This window comes from Pelophylax lessonae (assembly GCF_965119305.1).
Source record: "Pelophylax lessonae genome assembly, chromosome: 1".
NCBI classification, from domain to species: Eukaryota; Metazoa; Chordata; class Amphibia; order Anura; family Ranidae; genus Pelophylax; species Pelophylax lessonae.
In genome coordinates this window covers 689501890-689521727 of record NC_138768.1, presented here as the reverse complement: position 1 = coordinate 689521727, position 19838 = coordinate 689501890, and the positions used below count along the sequence as shown (strand labels likewise).

Genomic DNA, 19838 nt, shown 5'->3' with positions numbered 1-19838 from the left:
AAGATACCACGGAGGTAACAGGGACCGTATCGGAGGAGCCACATGACGAACTCCCTGGATAAAAGTGTGAATCAAAAAAATTGTAGCTAAAGGGCCTTGAAAAAAGCACCGCCAAAGCCAACACCTGGCCTTTAATAGTACCCAAGGCCAACCGCTACTCAACCCCTCTTTGGAGCAAAGACAATATCCTAGCCACTGAAAAGCAGTGTGGATGCATTTTAATCGATTCGCACCATGAGATGTACGATTTCCAAGTACAATGATAAATCTTACTGCAGGAAGAATTTCTAGCCTTCAACAGTGTAGGAATCACCGAGTCAGAAAGACCCCCTATCCTTCAATACCTGGCTTTCAACAGCCACACCGTTAAAGCCAGCGACTGCAAAGCAAGATGGAGGATCGGCCCTTGAGACAACAGATCTTCCCTGGGAGGAAGTCTTTAAGGAACATTGGCGACCAACCTTACCAGATCTGCGTACCAAGACCAGCGAGGCCAGTCTGGAGCCACCAGAATGACCGGAATTCCTTCCACCTCTATCCAACACAGAAGCCTCGGCAGAAGGAGCCAGCAGTGCGCCTGTGGCGTTGGCCAGAGGATCCCGAGACCTGGCTACAAACCTCTGTACCTTCTCGTTGAGCCGAGAAACTAACAAGTCTACATCGGGTGTCCCCCACCGGACACACAACAGGTGAAACACCTCCGTGTGCAGGGACCATTCCCCCTAATCCAACACCAAACGACTCAAGTAATCCGCCTGCCAGTTCTCCACTCCGGGTAAATGCACGGTGGAGAGGGCTGGAACAACATTTTCTGCCCATATTAAGATCTCGGCCACCTTCTGGGCGGCCAGGACAAACTTGATGCCCCTTTGATTATTGACGTAAACCACGGCCGTGGAATTGTCTGATTGAATGCGAACTGGACAACCCTGTAGAAGATTTGTCCAGTGACTCAAGCAAAAGCTTTATCGCTCCGAGTTCAAAAGGTACTGATCAGAAGTCTGGACTATTTCCACGTCCAGGTCCCCTGGACCCACAGCTTTCCAAATCCCCCCCCCCCCCCCACTACCGTGCGAATGGACTCCATTCGAAACCTCTGTACCCGCACAAAGCGATTCAGAGCCTTGAGGTCCAGGATTGGACGCACATTCCCTTCTTTCCTGGGAACATTAAAAAGTTTTAAATAAAACCCTTGAAAGCTTTCCCGAGAGGGAATCGGCACGATCACCCTTTGCAACAGCAGATCTTATACCGCCTCTCGTAGATCTCTTAACCAATCTGAAGATGGGCGTAGATTGGACAGGAAGAATCTGCCTGAATTCAATCTTGTAACCCGATCTGAGCAGCTCGTGGGTCCATTTGTCCTGAATCAAGGAGGTCCCTGGTTTCCGGACAGAAAATGAAGACGTTCCCCCACCCCAGATAGGGGTGAGGGCATCCCTTCATGCAGAGGGAGATTTGTCCACGGATCTTGGAACCCCCAGACGACCTAAATGGCTCAACAACAAAGAAGAGTTCAGTGTTTGCAGGAAAATTACAGTTGTTTTGGGTCAACTTTAGGCTTTATGGGTATATGTTAAATAACATGACAAAGGATTCCCAGAGCACTTCGGGTTGTCCAAAAAGAACACAGTAGAAGCAGCCTGAAAGCACGGTTTACTTGGATAATAACCTTCAGGGGAGATAAAATGATTAAAATAAATAAAAAAATTGCTCAGAGTTAATTTCAAGTGTGCTATTTGCATTTGGAATCTGTTGCTCTCAACTCTCAATATGAGATCCAAAGAGCTGTCACTATCAGTGAAGCAAGCCATCATTAGGCTGAAAAAACAAAAACAAACCCATCAGAGAGAAAGCAAAAACATTAGGTGTGGCCAAATCAACTGTTTGGAACATCCTTAAAAAGAAAGAACGCACCGGTGAGCTCAGCAACACCAAAAGACCCGGAAGACCACAGAAAACAACTTTGGTGGATGACCGAAGAATTCTTTCCCTGGTGAAGAAAACACTCTTCACAACAGTTGGCCAGATCAAGAACACTCTCCAGGAGGTTGGTATATGTGTGAAAGTCAACAATCAAGAGAAAAGATACAAAAGTGGTATTCAGTGCTAAATCAATAAAACCCTAAGATCGCATTCACACTAGTCCAACTTGGACAGCCTGAAAAGTCGCGGTCCGTCACTCTCCCATTGTGCGGTACAGGAGCCGTTCTAATAGGAGCGACACCTGGAGGCGACTTGCATTGACATTAATTTTATGAAGCCCGTGCAAGTCGTGCCGAAGTCGCGGTGCACGTGACATCACAGGTCGCCCCCTAAGTCGCAGCGACGTAGTGTGAACCGAGCCTAAGAGTAAAGCTGCTGAACACTGAAAGGTTAAACCAAAACCTGAGGCAATAGGTGAAAAGAAAAATAGTGCAGCGCTTAATAAATAAAATAAACCTAAAAATTGTAAACTGTGGGAAATACATATAACATCAAATATATCATAAAGGTCCATAAACAGTGCGACAGTAGAGCAGATCAGTCATCAGAGGAAACGGCCTTCAGTGGAGAAAGATGTAATGTCATGCTGAGTAACTCCAAATGTGACAGCCCATCCACCAATAAAACGACTGCCTGATCTGCTCTACTGTCGCACTGTTTATGGGCTTTTATGATATAGATGATGTTATATGTATTTCCCACAGTTTACAGTATTTAGGTTTATTTTATTTTTTTTTATTAAGCCCTACACTTTTTTTCTTTTCAACAATCAAGAGAAGACTTCACCAGAGTGAATGCAGAGGGTTCACCACAAGATGGAAACCATTGGTGAGCCTCAAGAACAGGAAGGCCAGATTAGAGTTTGCCAAATATCATCTAAAAAAGCCTTCACAGTTCTGGAACAACATCCTATGGGCAGAGATGGGACCAAGATCAACTTGTACCAGAGTGATGGGAAGAGAAGAGTAGGGAGAAGGAAAGGAACTGCTCATGATCCAAAGCATGCCACCTCATCAGTGAAGCATGGTGGTGGTAGTGTCATGGCGTGGGCATGTATGGCTGCCAATGGAACTGGTTCTCTTGTATTCATTGATGATGTGACTGCTGACAAAAGCAGCCGATTGAATTCTGAAGAGTTTTGAGCAATATCTGCTCATATTCAGCCAAATGCTTCAGAACTCATTGGACGGTGCTCCACAGTGCAGATGGACAATGATCCGAAGTAGGGATGCACCGAATAATCGGCGGCCGAACATTATTCGGCCGAAAATAGAAAAAATAGCACTTTCGGTGTTCGGCCGAATAAGTCAAAAGGCCGAATAATTTTGTGCCGAATAATAGGGCTGAACGATAGTCGATATGATATTGACTATCGTTCTGTGGCCGTAGGCGATATTCATATCGCCGAGGTCACGATATTTACAGGGGGAAGGGACTCGGAGGAGGACAGGAGGACTCACAGACTTCCGTGTTAGGCAGGGGAAGCCGGGACACTTCAGCCGTGAGCATACATACATTACTCACTCGTGCACTGCAGCCCGCCCCACACATTCAGTGAGTCTTACTCTCCTCCCTAGTTTTTTCAATGGCACATTCAGGAAGCCAATCACGCCGTGATTAGCTGCACAGCGAACCAATCACACGTGCCTGCACACCTGATTGGTTCCGCTGTGCCGCTACTCACGGCGTGATTGGCTTCCTGAATGTGCCATTGAAAAAACTAGGGAGGAGAGTAAGACTCACTGAATGTGTGGGGCGGGCTGCAGTGCACGAGTGAGTAATGTATGTATGCGGCTGTGCTCCTTTCCAGGCTACTACTAGTCCACCTCCAGCCTCCTACTACCACCACTATGAGAGACTGTCTGTCACTGTATAATCTGATCGAGTCCACACTGACACTGACTGACTGTCACTGAGTAATTGATGTTACCACATTAACCCTGACCTGCCCAGTGCCCTGTATCTGCAATTAAAATTTACAAGGCTGCCTGCATGCTTCCTGATTTCTATTCCCAGCATCCTTCCCAATCCCTACAGTGTCACTAACATTAACCCTATGGTACAAGGCTGCAGTGTGCACTGAATCCCATTCCCTACAGTAACATTTAGGGAGAGAGAGAGAGAGACATGAGGGGACAAGAGAGAGAGAGAGAGAGAGAGAGAGAGAGAGGACAAGAGAGAGAGAGAGAGAGAGAGACATGAGAGGACAAGAGAGAGAGAGAGAGAGAGAGAGAGAGAGAGAGAGAGAGAGAGAGTGAGAGGACAAGAGAGAGAGAGAGAGAGAGAGAGAGACACGAGAGGACAAGAGAGAGGACAAAAAATTGGCAAAATAAATGGAAAAAATGCAAAACACCGCGTTCGGTATTCGGCCTTCGGCCAAACATTTTATTATTATTCGGCTTCGGCCAAGAATTTCATTTCGGTGCATCCCTAATCCGAAGCATACTGTGAAAGCAACCAAGGAGTTTTTTTAAGGGAAAGAAGTGGAATGTTATGCAATGGCCAAGTCAATCACCTGACCTGAATCCGATTGAGCATGCATTTCAATTGCTGAAGACAAAACTGAAGGGAAAATGCCCCAAGAACAAGCAGGAACTGAAGACAGTTGCAGTAGAGGCCTGGCAGAGCATCACCAGGGATGAAACCCAGCATCTGGTGAGGTCTATGCGTTCCAGACTTCAGGCTGTAATTGACTGCAAAAGATTTGCAACCAAGTATTAAAAAGTGAAAGTTTGATTTAGGATTGTTAATCTGCCCCATTACTTTTGGTCCCTTAAAAAGTGGGAGGCACATATACAAACTGTTGTAATTCCTACACCGATCACCTGATTTGGATGTAAATACCCTCAAATTAAATCAAAGCTGAAAGTCTGCGGTTAAAGCACATCTTGTTTGTTTCATTTCAAATCCATTGTGATGTGTATAGAGACAAAAAGATTAGAATTGTGTCGATGTCCCAATATTTATGGACCTGACTGTAAAACCTTATAAAGAGCTTATAAAGCTAGTGATCTTTCTGCACAAAGCTTGAAGTGTTTTATCCTCCCTTAGGAAGCAAAATGGCAGAAGGCCGTAAAAGAGACCCAGTTTAAGCAATGAAGTGCCTGGTGGCCCGAATGAAACATCATGAGAAGACATGCTGTGATGAAAGGACCGTGTTTGAAGTTTTTTTTTTTTTTTATTTGGACCCAGTTGATATATTCAGTTTAAGTTCTTTTGTTTATTTTTTCCTAAACATTGATGTTTAAGTAAATACAAGCATATGTAATATTGGGATATCTGTACTCACCGTAAAATCCATTTTTGGGAGTTCATCCAATGACACATCACTCCATAGATGATAGCTACTGGGTTATATTGCCTTCTCCAGGAATAGGACTAGGCAGAACAAAAAACATGGACCGTCCTCAGTTTAGTAGCAAGCAGTATTAGAAGTATCAAAACTTCTAATACTGTGGGTGAGTGCTGTGTCCGTCGAACTCAGAGAAATAGATTTTACAGTAAGTACAAAATCCCATTTTCTCTTTTGTTCATCGACTGACACAGAGCTCCATAAATCATAACTACTGGGACGGCCTAAAGCAGTGCCAAAAGGAAAATGAGGGGTGGGGAAAATAACCAAAGGCTAAACACAAGAGCCATAACCAGGACACAGGAGCCCCGCCTGAAAAATAAAAAACATCCCTCAAGAGGGAACCAGCCCCTCTTAAACAGCAGCCTGCAAAACCTTGTGGCCAAAAGAAGTAGCCGCAGATGCCAAAATATCAACTTTTTAGAATTTGATGAAAGTATGCACCAACAACCAAGTGGCTGCCTTTCAAACTTGAGAAACTGATGCTTGATGAAAGGCCCAAGAAGTACTCAGCGCCCGAGTAGAATGCGCCATGACAGGGAAAGGAGGAACCTGACCTTTAATAGGCCTAGAGTCACCATCTGTCTGATCCATCTGGAGATGGTAGCCAAAGAAGTTGCCAGCCCTTTTACCTTGGTCCTTGTGTAACCACAAAGAGCGAGTCTGACCTCCGAAAGGACTCCATGGCTGCCAGATACACCTGAATCGCTCAAACCAAAGGTACGCAGCGAAAATTCATTGGGATGAGCCGGCTTAGAACACCAGGAAGGAAGGCAACACAATGTCTTCATTCAACATGGATGTCAGAGACAACTTTGGGCATAATTGATGGACAGGGACAAAGAACCACTTTATCCATATGGACCACTAAATAAAGGGAGTATGACAGGATAGTGCTGCCAACTCGGAAACCCTACGGGCCAAGGTAATAGCAACTAAGAATACCACCTTCTGGGACAACAAAGATGAGGGAATCTCCCGAATATTCTCAAATGGAGGTTTCTGAGAACTGAAAGCACTAAGTTTAAATCTTATGGCGGCAAAAGAGACTGTACAGGTGGAGCCACATGTCGAACCAAGTGAATGAAGGTACAAACTAAAGTGTGTGACTAGGGGTCGCTGAAAGATTGCAGGGCAGACAACAGGCCCTTGATGGTACTCAAGGCCAACATCAGCTCAACGCCACATTGAAGAAAGGCTAAGATCTGAGCCAGAGAAAAGGATCGAGGATGAGTGCCAATCGACTCACACCAAGAAATGTACGCTGTCCACGTACAATGGTATATCTTGCTGGAAGACGACTTCCTCGCCTTCACCATAGTAGGGATCATTGATCCAGACAAATTTTTATCCCTTAGTACCTGGCTTTCAATAGCTAAGCCAGCAACTGTAAAGCAGTATGGTAGATTAGCCCTTGGGACAACTTGTCCTCTTTGAGCGGTAACTCCCAAGGGATGTTTACAGCCACCAGAGTGATTGGAAGACCCTCGACCTTGATTCCTTGCAAGAACCGCGGAATAAGCTTCAGCCGAGGAGGATACTGGCTTTACTGTACCCCTAGGACGCCTGCTGTGTCTGCCAGTGGAACCCGTGACCTCGCCATGAACCTCCAGTGGAGCTGAACTTGCTGAGGGAGCTGCATGTAGAACTGTGCAAACAGAACTGTCTTGAAGGTGGATACCACCAGATCCAGAACCAGTATGCAAGTCGGGAGAGGGAACTGTCTGTGTGACAGCAGCAGGTGAATCACAGCCCGTGGTTTCTGAAGTTTGTCCAGAGGAAGGACCACCCTGGTCAGAATTAAAATAAAACCTAGGTAATTCAATTTCCTGGACAGGGATGGGGGGACCTTAGGTAGATCGGACGTTACCTGATTTTTTGCAGAAATATATCCACACAAGGAGACTCAGGGCACAAAAAAAAAAAAAAAAAACACGAAATGGACAAACTTCGCCCCCCTTTTTTGGTAACCCCAAAATAATCGTTTCATGGATCCCCATAACGCTCACGAAGGAGGTTCATGGAGCAGGAAACCAGCAACGATGTCCCCCTTCACCCCAGTAATGCTGAAGGTGTCTTGTTTGCGGATCCGTAGAAGCCAGCTTTAGGCTTACCAGACCAAGGTTGCTTGGAACCTCCTGGGGAAGATTTGAAAGATCAATTTCCATTATTCTCAGTACTGGGAGCATAAAAAAATTCCTATGGGCTGAGGAGGGCCTCCCTCTGCAACGAGGCTCCTTCCCTTTCCTAGATTGTGGCAGGAAGGTACTCTTCCCTCCCGTGAGACCCTTAATGATGTCATCCAGAGTAGCCCCAAACAGGCGATTGCCTTGAAAGGGAAGATCAATGTGAGCTTTCTTAGAGCCTTGGTCTGCGAACCAATTTTTAAGCCACAGCATGCGCCTAATCCCCACTGCTGAAACAGTTTGGACAGCACAGGAGCTGTATCCAAAGCTTCATTACATATAAACTGCAGTCCCTGGACCAACTGGTCTGCTAAATCAACATAAGCAGCGGGAAACTGCTCATCCCCCAGGCCCTGGCGCAGTTAGGGACGGTGACACCAGGGCTGAGGCCAAAAATGGCTGCAATGCCGAACCAGCCATAGTAAACATGCTGGGTGCCACAGCCTCAGTATTTCTGTCAGCCGGGTCTTTAAAGGTCGGGGATTCCTCTACTGGGATCATGGTTGCTTTATTCAATCTGGAAACCGGAGGGTCTACCATTGGTGGACTAGTCCGCTTTTTTAAAAGGGATTCCTCAAAAGGATAACATACAGTAAAACATTTGGGGACGACAAAGGGTAACTTTGGTTGTTTCCATTCCTTATAAGTAAACCTGTCAAAATAAGGTAGATCACCCTTGGTGTGCGAGGTGACTTATGTGTACCAAAAGCCACAGCCATATCCGTTGCCACATCCGCTGCATCCTCCGTTTTTAAACTCTCATGCACAGCAGTAATAAAATGCATCTACCAGTGTTTTCTCATTCGCTACTGCGCCTGTGGAGGAATCATCCTCACTATCGGACGGATCGGGGGCGTGATATTAAGCCCTCCGGGACGGGCCATGTCCACGGTGGAATCAGGCTCAGAATCAGAGACAGACTGAGCAGGGGACGCTTCCTCCTGAGCCTTTGCCCACACGCCACCCTCCACACAGGATAGGAAGGACTGTAGGACCGCCGTCAGAGTGACCATGGGATGCTGGGGTTCCGAGGAACCTGCCACCTCCATGAGGAAAAGGAAGACCTTGCAGTACAAAAGATTTTTTTGGCACCACTAAAAAGATTTCCCTAATGCTCCGAGTACCTCTCAGAGAAAGATACACAGGGGCCCCCAAGGACTCACCCTACCAGCCAGGGAAGTGCCGCAATAAAGACCCAGCTACACCATGGACGCCATCCCTTTCATATGTCCCAGGCACAGGAAGCGGATAAGGAGGAGGAGCTTCAGCACCCCCAGGAGTCTCCGATCATCTCCAGCATCTCGCCGGACAAAGGGAAAATGGACGCCGTGACGTCATCGGGCTACACAAACATGGCCTGCTGGTGAACAGCCAAGCAAAGGGAAAATGGCCGCCGTGACGTCATCGGACTTCTCCAATTTGGCCACCGGCAGCTCCAGATGCCAAAGCATGCTGCCAGAATCTCCCCTGCTCCCTCTGCAAGATGACCCCCCCCCCCGAAGGTACTGTACTCCCCTGGCACACTCTGCACCGCTCTTGCACTGGGACCCCCCTGCACCACTAGACCCACACTGCACCTAGGGGGTCTCCTATACTGAGACTCCCCCATACTACCAGGACAGGATACACACTACCTCAAGACCCTTACAGAGGGGGGGATAGTGGGGGTCTCTGATGCGTCCTCTGCCCTGAGACCCCCACCATACTGCAGGTCCGGGACATTCACGGGGGGGGGGGAGCGAGACCTATGGGAAAACAGACCATTCCTCTACTCTTCTTACAATTGAAATCTGCAGCAGTGGCAGGGTGCGCACCCCAGCAGGATTTTGTTCATTTCAGCCTATGAGATTCACCTGGAGCAGCGGTTCTGTCTCACCAAAACGGGGGAGCTGTCGGCTCAGACAAGCGCCCGTTGAATGCGACCCTGCGAGACATTTAACTTGCAAGCCAGCCTCTGTCCGTGAGGTTATGTTGTGGCCGACCTAGCGTGTAGCTGCGGTCTGCATGCTCTTGCCGGCTGGGCTGGGGTGACCACTGGATCTAGATTACCCAGCCTGTCGCCCAGCCTGGCAGTTGATTGTAGATCTTCCAAGAGAAAAAAATAAAAAAGATGCAAGAATTGCTAGGATCACGATATCCCAGCAGGGAGCCCAAGTATTTGCTCTAGGTATTCAGTTTTAATCTGTCTAGTCAGGAGTAAAGGGGGGGGGGGGGGGGGTTATATACCAGCTGAAGACGGCCCATGGGCATAGCCAACGGTTTCGTTCTGCCTTGTCCTACTCCTGGAGGCGGCAAAATAACCCGTAGTTATGATTTATGGAGGATTGTGTCTGTCAATGAACAAAAGAGAAAATGTTATTGCTTTAAATAAATAAAAACATTTGAGTAGTTCAACTCTGTGATAAACCTATTAACCTAAAAATGGTTCTGATATTGCGGTTTTACTAACCTTACAGCTTATTATTCTAAATAGGAAACCTTCATTTTGTTTGCAAATATTAAAGATTCTAACTACCAGCAAGAATGAATCCTTACATTTAAAGAGCACCTGTCATTTCAGATCCATCATGGCAGCCCCTGTTAGCGGGCATCCACTCACCTGCTGCTGCCACATCCCTCACCGTGTGTCACTGCCGCATCACCAGCCATCCCACTAAGGTAAATGGGACTGTCTATGAGCAAACAGTGGGTCAGAGGAGGAGCTGCCCGGGACAGAGATGACAGTTGCTCTTTAAAAATTATGGATTTAAATCGAGTCAACTTAAATTAAGCCTTTTTACTAGTGATTTAAATCATGATTTGAATAGACTTGATTTAAATCAAATCCACCCTGAAATCACTGCACTGACTTCATCACTTGTATTAAAGCTTCAGCTGTTAGAAGCTGTCATTTACCAGCAATCTACGTTGTAAACAGAATTTTCTCATTGTATATGTCAGTTTTGCTCTAGTAGGTTTTATACATTATACAGTTCCACCACTACACAGGCAGGTTAAGGGCATCCTCCACACATATTTTAAGAAATGTTGCATTTTTGTTTCATTTCAGGCATTATTAAAATTGCTGCTTCAAGAAACAAGGAAAAAAGTTTTGGCTTTGGCACATGGCATTTGTTTGAAAAATCTTTGTCTAATAGCTTAGCAAAAGGTTATTACTGATTTCTAAGATTTGGCTCCCTTTGACTTCATCGGGGAGAAGTTTCAGCATCTTAACTTTAGTAAAATTTGCCAAACCCGCTCCAAACCGAATTCCGATACGTTCAGCTCATTGCTAGTGGTAAATAGATCGTCCCGATTAGAATTAAGGGAAAAAAAGCCAGTACTCTACAGCAACAGATCCTTAAAGTGGGGGAAATTAAGGAAATGGAAGTTCTGACTAGTGCGCTCAAAGATACAACTGAAAGGTTTACTAAAACATCTATTGGCTTAAAATTTTCCTGTACGGATGAATTTAAAAAGATTCTGGCAGGATAATCTCCTGCACTGATAACACTCTTCTTACATTGTTGATTCTCAAAGTTCTTGAACCCCATTTGTCTGCCTGGTATAATTTCTTTTGACATTCGGTATATTTTTGTTACTCATCCCGCTGGTGGTGCTGCCCTACCTGCCCCCTTCCTTCCCCACATCCTCTACTTTCCCCCTCCCCCTTTTTTTCTTCTTCTCGCTCCCTTTACTTTTTTCTAAGCTGCTGAAGAAATTACACTTTGCTACAATATAAAGGAGTGTACAGCTTGTATAACAGTGTACATTTGCTGTCACCTCAAAATAACAACACAGCCATTAATGTCTAAACCGCTGGCAACAAAAGTGAGTATACCCCTAAATGAAAGTGTCCAAATTAGGCCAAAAGTGTCAATATTTTGTGTGGCCACCATTATTTCCCAGCACTGCCTTAGTCCTCTTGGGCATGGAGTTCACCAGAGCTTCACAGGTTGCCCCTGGACTCCTCTTGCACTCCCCCATTTAGACCATCATGGAGCTAATGGATGTTAGAGACCTTGCGCTCCTCCACCTTCCATTTGAGGATGCCCCACAGATGCTCAATAGGGTTTAGATCTGGGGACATGCTTGGCCAGTCCATCATCTTTCCCCCTGAGCTTCTTTAGCAAGCCAGTGGTCATCTTGGAGGTGTTTTTGGGGTCATTATGTTGGAATACTGCCCTGCGGCCAGTCACTTAAGGGAGGGGACCATACTCTGCTTCAGCATGTCACAGCACATGTTGGCATTCATGGTTCCCTCAATGAACTGTAGCTCCCCAGTGCCGGCAGCACTAGGGAAGCCCCAGACACGATACTCCCACCACCATGCTTGACTGTAGGCAAGACACACTTGTCTTTGTGCTCCTCACCCGGTTGCCGCCACACACACTTGACACCATCTGAACCAAATAAGTTTATCTTGGTCTCATCAGACCACAGGACATGATTCCAGTAATCCATGTCCTTAGTCTGCTTATCTTCAGCAAACTGTTTGCAGACTTCCTTGTGCATCATCTTCAGAAGAGGCTTCTTTCTGGGACGACAGCCATGCAGACCAAATTTAATGCCATGGGAGGCATATGGTCTGAGCTCTGACCTTTCAGGTCCTTTCTTCTGGGTGACAAAGGTACGGAGGGGCCGCCTGTGTGCTGAAAAATAAGGGCCCGTCTATTACGCAGTTACTTGCCCTTAGCGAATAGACTAAGAAGAGTACTCTTCCCATCTGTGAGTCCTTTGATCAGTTCATCCAACAAAGACCCAAATAGGCAGCCCCCAGTAAAAGGGAGATCTGATAAAGCCTTTTTTAGAAGCCTGGTCCGCAGACCAGCTTTTTAGCCACACCATGCGTGGTTACCAATATTGCGTTTAGAACTCCAGTGACTCGCGACACTTTTGTCACAGTAGGTGGGTAAAGGGAGTACCTTTGCTGCTTTTAGGGAATCTGCGGGCCCCGAGGGGACCAGCGCCCCCATGTTAAAGATTTTCTGCACCAATACAATCAGTGCATCCACCAGTGCCATTGCATGCGCATGTGCAGTAAAAAAAAGGAATCATCCTCACCGCAGAGCCCCCGAAGTGCGTGGACGCAGACCCAGTTGAGTCGCTATATGCTAAGCTCACCTGAGAACATAACAAGCAGGAGAGGTCGCCGACCACAGTCCCACAAGGAGACGCCGGCTAAAGTGCCACAAAAAGACCCATATTAGACCTAAGGGTCGCCCACCATAAATTATATAAAAGGACACAGCCCCCTATAAAAGGAGAAGAGGGGGCCTGCCGTGATGCAGACACACAGGCAGAGTACCCTCACACAACAATGCCCCCACAGCGCCCATTGGTTTAAGGGGGGAGCTAGGCAGTCCACATGTCCACCCCCCAGAGGTGGGGGGGGTGGATGTCCATCCACTGCTCTATCACGCCGGTCAGCAGCTCAAACAGCTTGGTAAGCAGCTCGGACAGCCAGCGGCTAGTAGGCCACAAAGCCGTGGCCTAAATTTGGGGCCTGATCCGGTCGTTCGTATGCTGTTGGCTTAAACAGCAGCTCGGTTAGGAGCTCGAACAGCCTGGTCAGTCGCCCGGACAGCTTGGTCAGTCACTCAGACAGCCAGCTTTGTCAGCTGCAACCAGTGGCCTCAATTTTTGGCCCGATCAGGCCATGTGAGGCATCCGCTGGTCAGCTTGGTCAGGCAACTTATTTCGGTCAGGCACCTCCCCTCAGTCAGCTCGAGTAGGCCACAAAGCCGTGGACTAAATTTTTGGCCCGACCCAGACACGTGAGGTGCAGGCCCTCAGATGAAGAAACATCCGCTCCCCCCAAGCCTATAACCACCGCAGGGAGCCCAAAGGACATCCCTGCCCCAGTCACTAACCCACAGGGGGTTGGAAACTTGCGTGTGCGATCTGGACAGCCCAGTCAGCAACAACTGCATCCACCCCATCTTACTGGAGAAAGTGGCTAAGCCAGCTCCTACCTAACCCCGAGAGGGGGGGGCATGGGGGTAGGTTGGGGCCAAAAGACCACCATGACTGTTAGAGATGCTGGAAGAGATGGAAGGGAACCCGGGGGTCTGACCATCCCAAGGAGGTGCCCACATCCACCCCGAGACCACAAGAGCTATGGGTGGACACTACTCACCATACCAATGGCAATTGGGTAGGCTCCACTCCAGACAGACTACCTCTCCACTCGGGGTGGGGGTGCTGACGGCCAAGGGGCACACTGCAACTCAGGCCAAACCAGGTCGCGTGCGTCCTGGCGAGGCGTTTCACCAGCGGGCAAGCCCCCGTTCATTGGGGCGATTTCGTGTCGAGGCCTAGCGCGGGGCTATAATCTGCACACACTCGCTGGCCGGACTGGGAGAAATTAAGGATCTAGGATATCCAGTCCGAAACCCAGTCTGGCTGTTGATTGCAGTTCTCTCAGGAACATAACTAGCTAAAAAATTTAAAATTTTAACAAAGGTTCCCTTTAAAATTAAAAAAAAAAAATAAAAACCAAGCGAAGACAGATGCCCCAGCAGGGAACCAGATCCTACTCCTAAACTAGGCAGAAAAACTGAATCCTATAGCAGAGTGAGAGGGTGTATGCCTTCAGGCACTGCCCCATAGGCGTGGTAAAGTTTTTTCCTGCCTAGTGTCCTACTCCTGTAGGGGGCAGCATAACACAATGGTTAAGAAGAATATGGAGCTGCATCTGTCAATTAACGCTAGAGAAAAATAAATATACCCAACAATACATCTTATTTAATCTGGAAACATTTCGTACCAATAAACAGCAGTACTGTCCTGCTAATAGAAAATACCATGACATTGATTTTAGAGTGGGGGTAATGAGAGCAGATTACCCTGTCCAGGCAGGGCATATCTGATTACACGATGCTTGTAAGCACTGTTTGTTGCACCTTTACTTATATTTTTCAATATCTGACCATTGTATGGTGCATGTACTATAGAAACAATTATGGTTGACTCCCATATATGGCATTAGATATGTGCCAACACTGGTACTCCCACAGATTAGTTAAGAACTGCATGTCACAGAAGCACAGTGCACTACTAGTACTTTTAGGTAGATCTTCTGTACTAATTGGTAGGGCATGTGCTATGAGCTCTCTTTCAATTTGGTGCAATGCTCCTATAATATTTGTGACCAGCTGCAGCAGGGTATTTTTCCATATTAATCATGACATACATAGGAGCTGGGATTTAGAGAGCGATACTATTTATTGGCCAACAAAATGGATTGTAGTGCCTAGAAAGCTTGCACTATAATTTTTTGTGAATAGCTGACATTTTTTCGTTTGAACAGGATACATACAAATGAAATTAGGTATGTTTGGGCCTTTCGTGTAGCATGCATTTTTGAGAGTACTGGGGTGACTCCCAAGTAAGTTTGCCCTCTCTCTAATATTTATGTCCCACTGCTGCTCTTACGGGCTTAAACGAGGGCTGACTTTTACAGAGGCGCACTGACACAAACATATAGCTTCCACAAGTATATGCAACCAATACCATGGTAAGGCAACAGATTATAAAGGTCCTCGCATACTAAATGTAAAAAACCAAAGCAAGGACAGCTGCTCCCAAGTGTACAAAGATACCAAGAAATCACACCATGCAACACCCAAAAGTTTAGCAGAAGCAGGTACCTTAAATGTTGCTGTAAAGTAACTTCCCCACATCCGGCCTGCCCTGTCCAGTGCTGCCTTCGCTCTGCAAGCATCAGCTTTCCAGAAAATTGCCTGCCACATTCAGTCTGCAGATGGGGAAAATACGAAATATAAAAAGGTACGGACAGGGAATGTGCCGAATAGGACGACAGGGACTGCCATTACCTTCTATCAAGTTTCCCTTCCTGCAGACTGTAAAAGTGGTGAACTGTTAACTTGAGTTCCAAGTACTACTAAAGATAGTGCTTTAAGCTTATGTTAGATAACAATAAAAATGTTTTAAAAAAAAAAAAAAAAAAAAAAAAAAAAGATAGTGCTTTGACTGCAGTTCTTTTATCATTTCTACTTCACGTCTGCTCAGTTGGTTCAGTGCTAGAACCTCAGGAGTTACAAATCGATCACCTCCTGGATTTCCCATCCTTCTCTAACAAAGTGCTCCATAGCACAGTAATAACATTACTCTTTCCCACCAGAGCTAAATAGGAATTTCACTGGATTAAATTGGGAACCACTGTAAGCTCTGACAGCCAAGTAGGGGGAAGCACAGAAATTACCCAGCCGTATTCTGCATCCACCTGGAGCAACCAATCACAGCAGTAGTAATCTTTGCTTGATTTGAGAATAGTTCACCACAGTTTGTGATCTGTTGCTGCAGAACTGGATTGCAAAGTCCTCCTTTACCCGATCCACTGAATTATCAAAGTGTAAAAATAAAAAAAGAAGCATAAATAAATACAAAGTCAACCCCCCCAAGTTAACACATCAGATGACATCTTCATTTATTTCTTAGTGTCCAAAACACGTGTAAGCATATTCAATTGCAGGCCTACAAAAATTGCACCACAGCTACAGTACTAATTACTGCTGTTCACATCCAGCCTACAAGACTGTATCTTGCCTGCTGCAAGGATTTGTGAAAATACCCTAGACGGCTGGCATTGGATGCGCCAGTCTGTATCATAATATGGAGACTGGCACATCTACTACCAGCCAGCCAATTATTACCCTCCTGCAGTCCTTCTGATTGGCACCGCCGGATGTAAGGGGGGGGGGGGGGGACTCTGATGGGCACTGCTGGATATAAGGGGGGGCTCTCTATAAAACTGCAAATAATTTTAATTATTGTAGCCCCACGTACTGAAAAGTTTGGAGACCCCTGATTTACACAAACACATTTTTCCCTTATGTTCATTGTGAAGTAGCAAAAAGGGAAAACCAGCTCCCTTAAATTGCAAGGTGAACATTTATCAAGCTGGTCACATTTATTTTCAGTAACATTACCTGTACATTCTCCTCTGTGACTTTAATTTCTGCAGTGTAAACATAATCAACAAGTAATTTCAAGGTCCATCCATCCACTTCTTTTATGCGGACCCTCTTCGCTCGGCTTTCACTCATCTCACCTGAACAAAAAAAACAGACACTACTTTTCAGTATTTTTCATAAGGTAGTTGTTTTATTAATAACTTGTGGTTCTTATACATAAACTATTTAAATGGAACTTATTTTTTTTTTTTGGTACATTCAATGATTAGTGCAAAAGGAAAAATCTGCTAAAATTGAAATATTTTATGTACATCACATATTATAATTCAGAATAAAATTAAAAACCAATTGCAGCTGGCATTCCTACATAGTCACTTGTATACAATAGTCATAGTTCATTAACACCTTTATTTAACCCATTCCTAAAGCTGTCGCTGGCTCTTTAAGAGAATCTAAATGCCGGGAGGTGGAGATGGGCATTCCATTCATGTGACCCCTGTGATTGGCTGTCACATCGGTAACACAATGATCGGAAGGTCACAATCTCAAATATGCTTTGGGAGCCTTCAGTGACATTTTAGTTACTGCACTGAGAGCGTTCCCTAGGGATGAAAATATATGGCTGCTCAGCGTTAAAGCCCACCCAGAGGCTGCAAATATTCGTACGGCCGGCGGGAACAGACTGATTTCTCCAGGTCTAATTCAGCATAGTGTATGACCTTTACTTAACATTTTAGCAGTATGCAGAATGTTTAGTAGGCCTAAATTTTCTCTCGACACTTTTCTCATGAGCAGTTACTTCTTCAGGAGAGTGTTTGACAATGGAGGAGACTTTACAATTCACAGACAGTTGAATATATATATTATATATATATATATTATATATATATATATATATATATATATATATATATATATATATATATATATATATATATATATATATATATATATATATATATATATATATATATATATACACATATACACACAAAAAAAAAAAGAGCCAATTTATATACCTCAGAGAAATAACTAGATATTTTCTAAAGGAAAGAAATAACTGCTATAACAGTGTACGCTGCGTGTTTCTGTTAAAGCACGTGGTGGCAGCTATTGGGAGTGTGTGTAAACAGTAAACACGGAGTTACCCTAACACTTCATATTCATGATATATGCCTGTTGTGCCATGTACTTGTATGAGAAAGTATCCGGTTTGCTTCTTATTGCTTACTTTGTGTGAAATTCCTGGTGTTCCTGCCAGTCCCTATGCTTTCCTTTTAAAAACTGACCACACTAAGAAGGAGAACACAACGTGGTCAGTTCTCTAGCTGTGCTGGGAACTCAATGTACTCTCCTCCAATGTCCTGACACGACCCCATTGCACAGCCATTCACTGGCAAGCTCAGTGTGCTACTGCTTCTCCTCTCCCCAACTCTTATGCAGCTGAGAACAGAGGGAATGTAATTACCTATAAAAAAGGTAAAAAAGGTATTTATGTTTTTTTTTTATATCTATACAAAAAATGTGATGCCTTTCATTTCTATTTTAAACTGAATGACTTTTTTGCAAGGTGATCATTTGCAATCACTTTAAATTACTGTCCCACAAGCTTGGAAACCTCTGTGCAGGCTGAGGTTGAGTGCCATCAAGTTATCCCCTTGTCACAGTATTTTGTATCACTCCCTTTTAGATTGCTCAATGCAGGGCCGTTTTTACTCGGATGGGGATGTACAGATGTTGAGTGCATCACTGATGCCGGCAACCCCTTAGCTGTGAATAGGGACTCACAGTGTGCACGAGCAAAGCCCCCACTCCCAATGTGACTTTACAACCACTGTGTCCCAATAGTGTGCTGGCATGGGGATGCATGCAATGCCTGTGTATCCCCATGCCAATAAACACAGCCTTCCACTGGGCACAGATGTAATCATCCCACGTGAATGAGGTCTAACCCTCTTGAATTGTTTTGTAACAGTGCGGTTTCCCTTTATTTTGTAAAACACTGCACAAACTGTTTGATCTACATAAATCCTGTATAATAATAAATATCAACTTTAAGAAAGTCTGTATTTGCAATCGGTCATCCACAACACTTCTCTCTAACAATGGACAGGTGTGGCGAAAGGATGCTATGACATCAAGCACTGCATTGGAGGATGGAGAGACACAGGACCTATTCCCCACATACCTAGAATATGGGGCATTACAGAGGAGACTGTTGGTGTGCATAGCAGTGTAAAAGTCCTAACATGAGGTAGCTACATGCCTTTTCTTCACAGGAATCCATTACATGGGGGTAAGGCAAGCCATACAACTCTTTCCTGGCCCCCATCACATGTGAAAAATCCAAACAGGTTGTTTGTACCAAAGTCGATCGATGGATCAACATGGAATTGACTTGGGTACAATCAACCTGACCATAGATGGATCGAATCTCGGCCGACCATCTTGGGGGAATTACCAGTTTCTTGGAAATAGCCCCAAAGGAAGATTGTGTTTTCTTAGGGTTCAACTCACAGGAAGTGATAAGGACACTTCAGTTCTGGCACATCAACAGGTAGTTTTTGTACTTGCTGGAAGTGTTTGTAGATTTTCAGTCTAAAAACTTGTAAACTACAAAAATGTACATTTTTGTCTTTGGGTTAAATTGACACTAAAAACTCAGTTTTAGTTTTAAAAACTCAGCCTTTTACTGGCAGCCCCTCTGTTTTATCCAGGGATAAGGCACTGTATACGTTTTTTTTTTGTTTTTTTTTATAAACGATGCTATACTTTTCTGCAGCTACATTCTGGCCAGTCAAGTGACTGCCAGCTTCTCTGCTACTCTGATCCAGGGCTACATCGGGAGATCTCCCTCTGAAAGGAGGGGAAGGGAGGGAGAGAGAGGAGGAGAAGAGAAGAGAGGAGGAGAAGAGAGAAGAGAGGAGGAGAGAGAAGAAGAGAAGGAGGAGAGAGAAGAAGAGAAGGAGGAGAGAGAAGAGAGGAGGAGGAGAGAGAAGAAGAGAAGGAGGAGAGAGAAGAAGAGAAGGAGGAGAGAGAAGAAGAGAAGGAGGAGAGAGAAGAGAGGAGGAGGAGAGAGGAGGAGGAGAGAGAAGAGAGGAGGAGGAGAGAGAAGAGAGGAGGAGGAGAGAGAAGAGAGGAGGAGGAGAGAGAAGAGAGGAGGAGGAGAGAGGAGGAGAAGAGAGGAGAAGGAGGAGAAGAAGAAGAGAGGGAGGAGGAGAAGAGAGGGAGGAGGAGAAGAGAGGGAGGAGGAGAAGAGAGGGAGGAGGAGAAGAGAGGGAGGAGGAGAAGAGAGGGAGGAGAGAAGAGAGGGAGGAGAGAAGAGAGGGAGGAGGGAGGAGGGAGGAGAGAAGAGAGGGAGGAGAGAAGAGAGGGAGGAGAGAAGAGAGGGAGGAG

The 19838-nt window shown here is 45.5% G+C and overlaps 1 protein-coding gene across 1 annotated transcript in view; it reads right to left on the bottom strand.

The window, feature by feature from the left end:
- The window catches only part of KLHL2 (kelch like family member 2), a 293449-nt gene that overhangs the window by 152740 nt on the left and 120871 nt on the right, over positions 1-19838 (bottom strand). The window contains exon 4 of the mRNA XM_082272572.1: positions 16458-16579. Within this exon, the coding sequence (XP_082128698.1) occupies positions 16458-16579 (122 nt within the window). The remainder of the gene's footprint in view (positions 1-16457; positions 16580-19838) is intronic.